The following is a 12,908-nucleotide window of genomic DNA, read 5'->3' on the forward strand; positions in this document are numbered from 1 at the left end:
CCCATTCATTCATTCATCCATCCATCCATCCATCCATCCATCCATACTTAAGAGGAGGGTGGAGCCTATCCAAGCTCTGCATCCCACTGAGCTGTCCTAACTGGCATTTGTAAGACATGAAGTACTCTTAAAACTTGTCCTACCCTATGAGGTTAACACAACAATATTCAACAAAGACTTTCAGTTTTGACTTTGATTTTGAGCTATTCAGTCACCTTTATTCACTTGTACATGTGTAAATTCTAGCCATTAAAGGTGAGTTCATATTGACATCCTTGTGCTGCTACAGGGACACTAAACAGTAACTGTTTTAGGTCATTTGAAGACAGTCATATTGTCATTTGAAACCTTATTTGAAGGATTTTAAGGTAGCAGAATGTCAGTAATCAGGATAAAGACCTTTTAATGAATTATTTATAAGCACAAAGACAATGTTTAAATCAGAGAGAAAGAGAGGAAAAAACACTAATTTGCTCATTCTTGCTAATTTACACGGGAGCCGTCTTCAGCTAAACTCCTTCAGCCTCTCGCTGGCAGGCAGCACAGTAAATGAAGTGTGCCAGTATGTATATAAATAAAAATGTCTTGTGTGTTAGTACATTTACAAACCTGTGTATACTTTATCTTCACAATAATGTGAAAATGTGTGCGCAGCTGTTAAATTGAGTGTGACTACATCTCGATGTGGGAGTGGGAGCGTATGAATGTAAGATCTGGGAGCATGAAACAGAGCATATTTTTCAAAGAGTTTGCTTCTGGCTCTGCCTCTTGATCTCCTCTTCCTCGCTAACTGCCATGTACCTCCTGTCTCCCTTAGCGATTGCACACAATGATACAGGATCCCCTTAATATACTCCCTTCCTGTAACATTTCTGCCTCTCTACATATTAGGTGCCTGCTTGATCTCTGCTTCATCTGTCACCATCTTTGTTGATCTTTGGTAGAAACCACAATTCCAAAAAAGTAAGGAAGTGTTTGCAATGCACACAAACTTAAGTCTGAGAGACTGCATGGATGTAACGTTCATGCTTCCAAGATCAATATAGTCACAGGAGTCAGGAGTATCATTGTCACTCAACACAATCCACTGCAGCATCCAGAACTGTAACCTGAAACAGTTTTAATGCAAGGACAAAACCATGTATCAAGTCTGCACAAAAATACAGCCAAGCTCTCTGAACACGGACTCATCTTCGATAGACAGAAAGACAGTGGGCACGTGTTCACTTTGGTCAGATGAGTCCAGTTGCTTTTAGCTGCTTTTTAGAAGAAAGAAAAAGGCATTGGGTTCTACATGCCCAAAATGTGAAAGACCATCCAGACAGTTGTCAGTGAAAGGTGCAAAAGCCAGCAACTGTGATGTCAGTGTGCTTGGAGGACTTGCAAATGTGTGAGGGTACCATCAATGCAGAGGCAAGGTTGCATCTTTTCCCAGGAGGTCTGTGGTTTATTCAGCAGGAAAATGCAGACAATTTACAACCCAATTTACTACAGCATGGCTTCATAGACAGTTTGTGCTTGACCGGTAGGCCTGCAGTCCAAATCTGGCTCCTATTGAAAGTGTTCTGAGCATAATGAAGAGTGGAATCTGACAAGCACAGATTGTTGAGCAGCTGAAATCTTGTATTCAGTCTGATTCAACACAAGCTGTTTACACACATGTACACTGATGATGACCAGGAGAAAGTGCAGACAATTTGATCCAGGGGGCAGCACATGATGCAAACGTTATGCTGTGGAAATCACTGTGTGATTAGAATAGCAGATGAGGCTCCTTATTGCGTTATAGCACTACATGCATCTGTATGTGTCCACAATAGCTGGGAGCAAGCATTAAGTAGCATACAGGACAAACCACACACACAAACTCGCACAGTGGTAACAAACGGTCTGGGATGTTTGCTGACATGTTCATACATTGCCTCACCCGCTGATGACATAGAGATTTTAATAGGGGGCTGGGTGTGTTACATTTGCATTATCACATACCACCACTCCAGAACAGCTTAAGAAGACTCCAGAGTGTGTGAAAGCAGCTATAGATTATTCTTACATAACTGCAACAGTTAGTATACCCATGACAGATCATAGTTTTTGTTGCATATTCCCTAACTTTTCTGGAAATTAGGTTCATAATTTAGTCTTCTGCAGAAACAGCATGTGTTAACTGTCACTGTCAGCAGTGGCTCCCTGGTCACCATTTGATCATTCTGATGGATGAGTGCACTAAAAGAGGTGAGCCAGAAAAATGCTGAACAATCCCTTCAGCAACATTTTTTTGCTTACTTCTTATCATCTCTTCAAAAATGGAGAAAGAAATAAGGAAAATATGCTTTACAGAAGCCCTCATACTTAAAAAGAATGCTGATATTACTGGCTCATTAATCAATTAGCTGATCAATAGAATATCATTCAAGAGCTACTTTAGCCTCTTCTTATCAGTTCATTCGTTTCCCCAGCAAAAATGCTTGTGAGCCATTTATATAACTCACTTAAAGGGATTTTCTGCTTTTCTATGTATATATAAATATGTTTTTTGTTGTATATAGAACACCAAATACATGTTCTACTTGGGTACTGCAACTTATAACACATACATTCCCTTTATTTCAGATTTTATGGTTGATTGATTTTAGAAAAAAGGCTAGATTAATCAGTGGTGAGGATAATTGTTAGTATGCTCGTCTTCTGTTTGCTGTATACTGTTGTTTTTGGGTTTTCTTTACTGAGAATCTTCACGGATTCACACATCAGGATGAACATTTACACCTTGAAGCCAAGTTGCATGCAAAAAGACCTTCACAACAGCTGGTTCATTCACACTAATCACTTTTTCAACCATCGACTTGCTTCAGTTACAGACCATTCTTATCTGGCGGCTGCACAGTGCGACCAGTACAACTGTCAGATTCTGGTAATCTGCTGAAATCAGATGTCAGGCGTCTTTTTTCGGAGATCAGTTCTGAGTGCAGTTCTCCCAAACTCCTCACACTTTTCAAACACATAAGCCCTTCTTGCACCATTGTGGCTCTCTGACCTTAATACTAAACGTCTATTCCAAGAATAATCCATCAAGAGATATTTACTCAAGGAGCTACACACAAACACACAATCATGCACCAGTGCACTTAACAATGACATGTGGAATTAAGCGTTAAATGTATTGGTACAGAAAGTTGAAATGCTTCTACTAAACACAGTAAGGTCTTACAAGCCATTTGAAGCTGGTTCTATTATTCTCCTTCCACTCTAGGCTGCTCATGTTATGTTAAATATCACACTAGACTGAACAGAAATTTGCAGTGAACAGAAAAAAAATAAATCATCCAGCAGAAACTAGTTTGAGTATGATAAATCAAATGACACCTCAACATACTAATAACTTTATTTGTATGTTAGCGCACATGCTGTAAGTGGGAACAACTATGCAACAGCAGTCCACTTTCAGCTTTCAAACCAAAACTGTAAAGAAAAGGCTAAAATGACCATCACTGATTTGTGAGTCGTTCCTCAAAAAGAGAGACAATTTAGCCATTTGTCTCAAATAAAGTCATTTCTTGGCAAAGAATTTAAAAATAACTTGTTTTTATGACTCCATGGAACTAGGCAAATGGAAACAGCTCTTTTAGTATCGAGTACACAATTTACAAAGCACTTAACAGAACTGTAAACGGCCTTTCTGAGGCCTGAAAAGCCTCAACAGAGAATGGAAATCAATAGCATCGCATCTCGCCTCCCTTTCATCAGTCTTTTCTCTCTTCCCTTTTTAACATTAGATTACTGTATTAACATCCAAGACCAAGAAGATTCAAATCCAGTTAAGGACTGAACATAGTTCTTCATGTGCTCTCTCTTGGTGCCTTGCAAACACAGATCTACATGTTATCGTGTTTTGCTGCAAACTTGATGGCCGTCTCATAAATATGCGGGAACAAGCTGAGCTGCGGGCTGCTCTTTGTTGTGTCGGCTCTGTTGTTGGTGCTTTAGCATTGCTCTGCGGTGGAAAAGACAGAGGTCAAAGAGGATAAAGATCTGCTCTGTGGTTAAATTAAACTAATGAAACCAAGTGTTGAAAAATAATGACTGTCCAGTACAGCTGTTGCCGTTGTTTTTCACATGAGCGTCTGTGCCTTCTATGGTTTTGGCACTTCTCTAACTTTCAACCAACCATCATCTGATTGATGCATAGCACCGTCTTCGGAGTATATGTATTGTTAGCTTTCAGAAGGACTGCATGTCTGTCCCCACAGATATATCAGATATATATTTTATGAAGGTTTAAAATGACTTTCACATGATCTGCTTCTCTGTAAACAAAAATCATAAGCAGAACATGAAAACACAAATTAAACTATTTGCCTAAATCAGATCCACACAAAGCCATTTGTTGCTATATTAGATTGGTAAAATTATGATGAAGGTGCAAATAAGGTTAAAGAGCACTGACACAATACCACCAATTATCAAAGGAAAGGGATGGAATGATGATACAAGTGAGCCCCTACATCTCCTTGGCATTAATTAGGAATTGAATTAATTAGCAAGAAAATATCTGATTAAAATCTTCATCAGTCTCAAAGTCAGGAAACTGACAGAGACACAAGCGTCAAATTAAAGTGTGTTATTTTTTCCAATGACGTCCACCGCAGTTGTCCCGTCATTTAGCTTTAATTGAGCAGCAGATCTGTGGTTAGTACCTCTGATTGGATCTGAGAAGAAGTGCAGCATTAGAGCAGTTGATTGAAAGTGACCTTGGTCTAATTACAATTGGTCTAATTATAATTCCGTGATTACACCCTGGCAGGAGATGTGTAAATAAGATGCTGCTGGTGGCCATTTCTATCCACTTTAAGATATATGCTAAATAGATTCTGATAAGATAGGAAAACAAAATCTATTAATAAATATATATGCTGTTGTAGCATCTTGAGCACAAGTAGATTTAATCACCGATGTTTGATTGTTGGTGCCGAGGTGGCTCCTATAAGGAGTGTCTGCCTTTTTTCCCCTCTTTTTGTCTTCGAGCCTCTTTCTGTCCATCTCCATAGTTTCCTGTTTTTCTCCATCTCTCTCTTCTTCTTGCTGTTTGTCTCACAGGACTGAGGTCGTGCTGCCCTCCAGCCTCCCTTCCCTGAGCCAGCATGACATCATCACATTGCTGCCTCGTCCTCAGTGCCTATTCATCACCCTGATCATCATCGCCAGCATCAGCAGCATCACCTGCGTATGCACATACACACATACGCACGCACACACACACACATATCTAACTGCAAGAAGATAAAAGAGAAGTGAGCCCCTGCCAGATCTACAGGACAGCAAGCTTAAAGGAAAGAGGGAATGAGCCACAGAGAGGGGGAAGATCCTGCTGGGCTAGGCAGAAACCCGTGACCTGTGCACTTCCAACATACATCTCAATAAACCTCTGTACAGATTAATCTGATGAGTCAGACGCCAGGCTACAGAGGGAAAACAACAACATGAAAAGCTGGAGAGAGAAGATCCCTGCTCCCCCTCACACTCACACAAAAACAAATCTCAAAATTCCCAGAGAGGATCCATAGTTCCTCCCTCTTAGTCGCAAGTTAATCGAAAACTTCCAGAGCTCTGACACCATTCACTGTACATCAGATACTGCGCGACACATGACTGAATCAACCCATGCCTCGACATGCAGGAGTTAATGCAGTGAAGTGGAGCCACACTGAGAAAACACTGCAATAAGAGACGATTCCATCACACTGGCTGCCATCTTTCTGCCCAGTCTGCTTCTCAAATGTGCCAACACCAATTCATCTGCATATGCTGCATGTTCGGGATCTCATACAAGAAACCTCAGATTCACTCTCAGATAAAACTATTTCACCACATTTCCTAGAATGCCATATGACAAGCAAAGACTGTTCAATATCATGCTAACAAATAATATGTGTGAAAATGATGAGTGTTGTAACTTCACCTTCTAAATATGCAGCAAGCGACTCTTTGTGAGCACCACTGATACAATATTAATACAAACGACAACATCAAAGCTACAATTTCTCAGATTGAATCAACACTGGGCAGGTAGGAAATGCTCATGTAGACACTGGAACAAGGTGTTGATTAAACATCTGAAATCTCCTTTTCATTCTTTAATTGTAAAGAAATTGACTCCACACAGTCCCAACTTGTTCAGTATTGAATAAATAAAGGAACGGCATGAAGCAGATAGTTGTGTGAACATGATACAGGCAGCATAAAGTACACTGAATTATCTTAAAAGGTTTTATTTTCCTTCATGACAAACAGGACAGGACTGTGAAGGAATTAACACCCTGTGGACTGTGTGTGCTGCTTCCAGAAGCAGGTTTCAAACATCATATGTTTTGTATTCATATGCACAAACATTCATTTAAAATGGTCTGATCTATTGATTAAATACTGAACACCTATCTTATTCTATTTCACTATGATTTCTGTGCTAATCTGAAGTACCAATGAGCCAATGGGAGCAAGAGAAGCTACATCAGTGCAAACTCACATAATCATGGAAGGCCTTGGCCTCACTGGAGTGTTCACATGTGTCTCTCCTCTCTGGAGCTGCACAGTACAGGTCCCAGAAAACACTAAAATGTAGAGAAATAGAAAAACGAGATCAACTTTAGAGGTATGGCGCCCAGTATTATTTGGGCTTTGGGGGACAGTGAATGGGATGAGGACACATGACAGCAGGATGCAGAGACAAACAGCAGTTTATGTAAGGAATGACAGAGATAGAATGATGGAAAAACAACATTAGGAAGAACGTATCTGGTGTCATTAGCCATAAAAACACTTACCACCACCATGAGTGGAGGAACCCCGGAGGTTCTCCTAATGTGATGTTCTTCTCCCATCGGATCTTGACAAACAGAGAGACAGAAAAGCTTTAGACACATGCTGGGTATGAAAACATGCCTGACATCGGAATTACATGCTTTACAAGTTGAAGAGGGTGCAATGGAAATCTTATAACACATGCCATTAGGTAATTATGTTTTCTCTTGGAATCTTAAGTGGATAAGTGAGTCTATGTGTGCCTCCCAGCCTGCCATCACACAAATGTGAATCTGTACGTACACAAATGTGTGCGTATTTCCCTGAGTCAGAGAGTGTATACAGCATGACGTCATAGACATGTACCAGCCTGAGGAGCCCAATCAAAACTTTGAACTACCCACTCACTACTCAGTTTGTTCATCACAGCGTCTTTTCTTCAGCTTCCAGAGAGTTTCACCCTTTGCTTATCTCCAACCTTATGACTGATTTCCATCCTGTGAGTTTTCTTTGCAGATACAGAATGTCTTCCATTCTCCCACCTCCCTCATTCCTTCCTCCATTTCTTCACAGTAGGCTGATTAAGAATTAGGGTGTGCATGAAACAAGTTGGTTGGTAATGACTTGTTATTCTATAACATGTTTGCAAAGGTGTTAAACGTAAACAAAAAAATACTGCCATCAAGCAAATACTTGCAATCAGTCTCTCCTCAGAGGTGCTTACCTGTAATATTGTAACAAAGAAAGAAACATATAGATTCAAGTGAACCGTGATCCTCTAAGGGAGGGATGTCCAAAGTTGGTCCTCGAGATGGAATGGATCACTTCTAAAGACCGCATGTGGACATCCCTGCTCTAAAGTATGATGTTCACCATAAATATGGGGATTGGTATAGCTGTCATATCAAACTGGTTTCTCCACACAGTCTGTATGACCTGCAGCAGAGATGGAGGAGCAGAGATTTTTGAGAGAGAGAATTTTTTTTACTCAAACACAGTTATGAAGCTTTAAGGTCTCCATGGAAATAAAATAGATATTTTGATGTAAGTGTTTTTATGTCTTATGCTATACATTACTATTACTGCACACCACACTGTATGTGTCTGGCTCAGGTGTACATAACTGAATTTTAGGTTAGATATTTCCTGGTAAACAGCTCTAAAATTTTGATGACTTGTTCTTCTCCTTCTTGAAGGTGAATATAAAAGTTGCATCCCATCAAAACATACTGATTTTTTTTTGTTCTATTCCCCAAACAAATGACTTTTTTAAAAGAAAAAATAAAGAAGAGAGAGTGCAGTGCTCACACCAAATGGTGGGCAGTGCCTGTTCAGGCTCCTCAAATGGGCCATTCAGAACAGACCAGGCATGACGAGAGAGGATGCGGACGGCAACCTCCCTAGATTCTGTTTTGACAAAAGCCTCCATATGCATGATTTTAGGGAAGCATTGCTCTTCACTACACAAGAGGTCTATTTTCAGATCCCTCATAAGAAGGAAGGTTTATAGGAAATCAAACCACTCTACTAGATTACCGAGACACTCATCCAGTGTTATGTAATGAGGGCAACAAAGAAATGCCTTGAATTACAATACCAATTAAGTCTGCAATAGGGTCAGGAAATTCTTCTTACAAGTCATTATGGTGTCATTAACTAGGTTCACTACTTCGAATAAGTAGGGATGAGCCCTTAGACTTGGTGCTAATGGTGCCTAAGCAATCGATATCTACCAGACCGAATGGGTTCACATATTTCGATGTCACTCGAATGCCTGAGTTGTTGATTGAAAGATTTGCCATCAGGTCTCTGTAATCAGCTGATACGGATAATAGATGAAGCATGCAAGCGTGCACCACTGCTTGTAAACATCACACTTGTGCCTTTGCTCAGGTTAGCAATGTAAAACTGACTGCAAGCCACAAGTGTGCACTTTCAAATGCACTCCTGTGTACAGCCCTCATCAGCACCAGCTGAGAGGGTCTCCTCATATGGATTAATTTCCACTTTTTAAAGAAGGTGTTGTGTTTTCCCCGAAAAAAAGCAAACAGTAATATTTCCGAAGAACTGCTTCAGATTGAAATTGGGATTTTGTAAACTACCAATGCGAATATGATGTTGCTGTACTTCTGTGAATGTTGTTTTGAGGGGACTTTTTTGTAGCTGGGAGAAATTTGATCTAGTATGTGAAGTTATTCTGTAAATTTGTTCAATTTTTTTGGATTGATTAATCTATCAATCTCAATTTATCACTGGCGGCATTTACGTTAATGACTGTTACCCGACATTTTCCGCTGTTATTACTCAACATAAGGCTCAATTTCAAGCACAGATTTACCTCAGCAGAAGAAAAGGGTTATTCTTTAATGGCAGCAACCATTATTTTAAGTAGTGTAGACAAACAGCTTCAAGTGCTCCACCTTCTTGTTGAAATATGGTCACGTCTGATGCCCTTAACACTGGACTCATGTGAAACACGTGGACAATGATATATGGGAGTTTTTCCAGCCCATTCATTATCCACGTACTGTCGGCTCCACATACAAATGTTGGCTGGAACAAGAACCACAACACCACGTACTGAACAAATGTTGCAATAATATCTGGCTAATGACTCCTACAGTATAACTTACTTTTAAGGCCTGGAGCAGTGAACAGCGAGCATATTCATTGTGTAGTATTTACTTACAAAGTGGGAGTTGGTCCTGGATGCATTAAGTGCGAAAGGGTTAACAGCTCTGTACAGCTCACTGAATCTGACGCTAGCAAACTGAAAACAAAATCTTTTATCTCAGAGAATTATTTCACATGGTAAAGTCTGAAAATATGAATGAAATGAAATCTAACCTTTATTTTTCCCATCAAAGTATCAGTTAAGAACCCAAACAGAGATCAGCAACAGTCTGATCAGCACAATATAAGTTAATGCTAGTTTAATTTCTGCTATATGCGCTTCACAGAAAATGTACATTAAGCTCTTATCCTTTAGCTGGTTTGAAGTGACTCAACCAGGCTGTGCAGTGTCAACAGGTGGCCTACAATATCACCCGATGACGACACTGCTTATTTTTTTCACCATGTGGGTGTAATAAACAGTGAGGTAGCTGCTAACCTAACACAAATCTTTGAGGAGAAAGACGTAAACAAAACTGGAAGCCTGGGCAATGTACAAGACCATAATGGTGAGATGTCTTTGGAAATTCTTTCCTGCTTTGCATGTTATGTTTTTTCTGTATTTTCAGCGAGTGTTGGTAATATCTGTTCTCAAAAAGCAGAAACAGCCGATCACTCATGTTATATGTCATGTGAGTGACTTTTTTGCTAAAGCACTCTCAGTCGAGACTTTTCTGGGTAATTGTTTCCTGACTTCACCCACAGAGGAGAAAGTTCATGTCAGTCCACAGATGTGCACATATTGTATATAAACACAATGCTATCTATAACTGTGACCAGCAGGCAGGCCACAGTTAAGACTACAGCACTTATTTAGTCAGCCTCCTCCATGTCCATCGTTTTAATCTACCTCTCTGAAATGTTTCTTAAGGACAAAAGAATAACAGCAGTGGACAACTTCCTCAAGTAGCAGAATGAACAAGCACTGAAATAACAGGAACAACTGAATCACTGCACTTTTAATCAGACCGTCCTGACCTCAGCTGCAGATCAGACACGGTGACTTTTAGAAGGAATGCCATGCTTTGAAGTTTGAAGGGGGGGGCAGGAACTGCCTCCATTTGTTTTTTCAGACTGTTAGCAGTTCTAGTCAAGTCATCAGTGTATATGAAACATAGGAAGCCAGTCATTTCCATTTACACTATAACAAAGAATGATCTACTTTCTCGCAATATCTCAGATGGTACAAAGATTGAAGAATGAGCATTTTGTCCCTCATTTCTCTGATTTCAATGGCTGTTGCTCAGTCCAAACAAGACTGCAGACAGTTCAGGACAGGACACTTTCTAGTTTGTTGTTTTATTCCCCCGTCATCTGGGGATTGTGGGTAAAAAAAAGGTACAAAGTGTGCCCACATATCCTGTCTTCTTGCGGTCGGCACTCCTTGGAGGTTCTTTCATTTACCTTTACAATGCTACAGTGAGATCCCCTCAGCATGATTAATGGCACATGTCAATGAGTGTTGCAAAGGGTGCGGTTTTCTGTCTGTCCATGTACGACTAGTTTTATTCTGTAAAGGTTTGTGTATATTTTTGATACAACTGAAGCATCAGTTAAGTTTGACAGGCTTCAGTGATTTTGGGCTGCCTGTTGCTCTGTCTGTTTGTGATTTAGTCTTTATGTGTAGGTATCTGGGTCTGATTTGTGAATCACCATAGTGGGCTCTTGTTTCCTGAGCCTGAGGATACACTTTAAACTGATGTGGATGATAAAAGTCGAAAACAGGTCTTTAAAGCCATCTCTTACTCCACCCACTATTTTAGCAAGAGCTGCATTTTGCCAAAAATGTTTACCTACAGAGTGTGCATGTGAGCATGTGAATTGAACACAAACGGCTGTGTTTATACTTGTTGCACTCATAGCTAATGCGTTCCCACACTTGAATGTGACACCGCCTATCCTTTTCATCCCTTGCATCTGCAGAACAGAAAGCAAGTGAAATGGCAGAGAGAAAGGGGTGTCAGAGAGACAGTGAGGTGTGTGCGTGCATGTGCACGAGCACGTACTAAGTCAGAATGATGAGAATCATTGCCAGCTGATGAGGTAACCTTTTCCATCCCCCTCTCTTTGTTCTACTCTTCCTCTGGCCGATGTACAACAAGCCTCTAGCTGCTGTCCTCTACACTGTAATTTGCCATCATTCAGAATCAAATGACCTCATTTTCACACCATCACCTTTTTACCCCGGCAGAATTTAAGTGAAGATAAGGTTGCATCTCCGAGAGAGATGAGGCATGGTAAGAGGAGGCCACACAGAGAGGAAGTAGAGGAATGAAAATGAAAAGTAGGATGTGATGGAGCTGCTGTGTGGACCATACAATGATGTCAGCCCAAGACATCAGCTAAGCATTGTAAAGCTCCTGTACTCCAGTTAAAGTCCTGCTAAATGCAGCACTAAGGCTAAAATGCCTCTCTGCCCCACTAACCTGTTGGCTCTGCACCAAGGCCAAGCTAATTTAATTAGCTGCTACACTTACCGGACATGTATGAGGGCCACCCCTCAGGGTGGACACATAAAGCACATGGCCTGCACCCTGACATACACACAAACAAATAAAGCATTTTTGGGACTTACCTCTGACAGAAAGGTCTGTGCTGACTTCTGTGCTCCTACATGCAGCAGATACTCGTACACATAAAGAGCCAACCTGCACAAATTAAGTACACAGATGGAGGATGAAAGTCAGTATGTTAATCAAGAAAGAAACGGTATTTAATTTAGAAAAAAAAGGAAATTAGGGCAATGTGAAGAGTGGAGTCAAACAAATATATAGTAAGCAGTGTTGGTTTTTACAAGCGGATAGATATAAAGAAACATAGAAGAAACTCCCCAAGAGTGCTTTATGAGGTGATGTGTGAAAATTGTAGTCTGCTACAAAATCCAGATCCCCTAATCAACACCTTCGGCAAACTCTTTCCTCCCATATGCCAAACAACAGGCATGGAAACTTTTAGGACATTTGAAATTCATCCAACGTTATGTTTGATCTAAAAACAGATCTGTCTGAAGAGTAAACATGGTGAAAAAGAGTATGACCATACTACGAAACACCACACTTGGACATGGAGTTCTTCCCGCAGCTCTGATCACAGTAAGAATTAATTACAGGCTTGATTCATTAATCAATGTTCCTCCCAGTGTGTCTGTAATAGTACTGAGAGCAATTCAGAAAAAAAAACGGGACGAGATGATTTAGTGGTCTATAAATACAAGATAGACATTGATCTGCAGAAGACTAACAGCAGGTCTAACTCAGTCCTAATAATACTTCCTAGATTAAGGGATTTAGATGGTGTCAAAAGCAACTTTCCAAGCTGTGAAAAATTAAATATTAATTAAGAAACACATTTGTGCTTAACCATCACATATTTGATGCCAACTAACTTTGGGTGACATTGTTACAGGTATAATATTTGAAATGCTGTCATGAGCATAC

At 40.2% G+C, this 12,908-nt stretch overlaps 1 protein-coding gene across 2 annotated transcripts in view; it reads right to left on the reverse strand.

The window, feature by feature from the left end:
- The window catches only part of LOC140309986 (single-stranded DNA-binding protein 2), a 56,013-nt gene that overhangs the window by 19,062 nt on the left and 24,043 nt on the right, over positions 1-12,908 (reverse strand). For both annotated transcript variants that reach the window (XM_072388079.1, XM_072388080.1), the window contains exons 2-4: positions 12,047-12,119; positions 6,822-6,883; positions 6,524-6,608 (exon numbers count right to left, since the gene is read on the reverse strand). In XM_072388079.1, the coding sequence (XP_072244180.1) occupies positions 6,524-6,608; positions 6,822-6,883; positions 12,047-12,119 (220 nt within the window). The remainder of the gene's footprint in view (positions 1-6,523; positions 6,609-6,821; positions 6,884-12,046; positions 12,120-12,908) is intronic.

The sequence above is a fragment of the Leuresthes tenuis genome, unplaced genomic scaffold, assembly GCF_036924035.1.
Source record: "Leuresthes tenuis unplaced genomic scaffold, fLeuTen1.0.hap1 SCAF_6, whole genome shotgun sequence".
Lineage (NCBI taxonomy): Eukaryota > Metazoa > Chordata > Actinopteri > Atheriniformes > Atherinopsidae > Leuresthes > Leuresthes tenuis.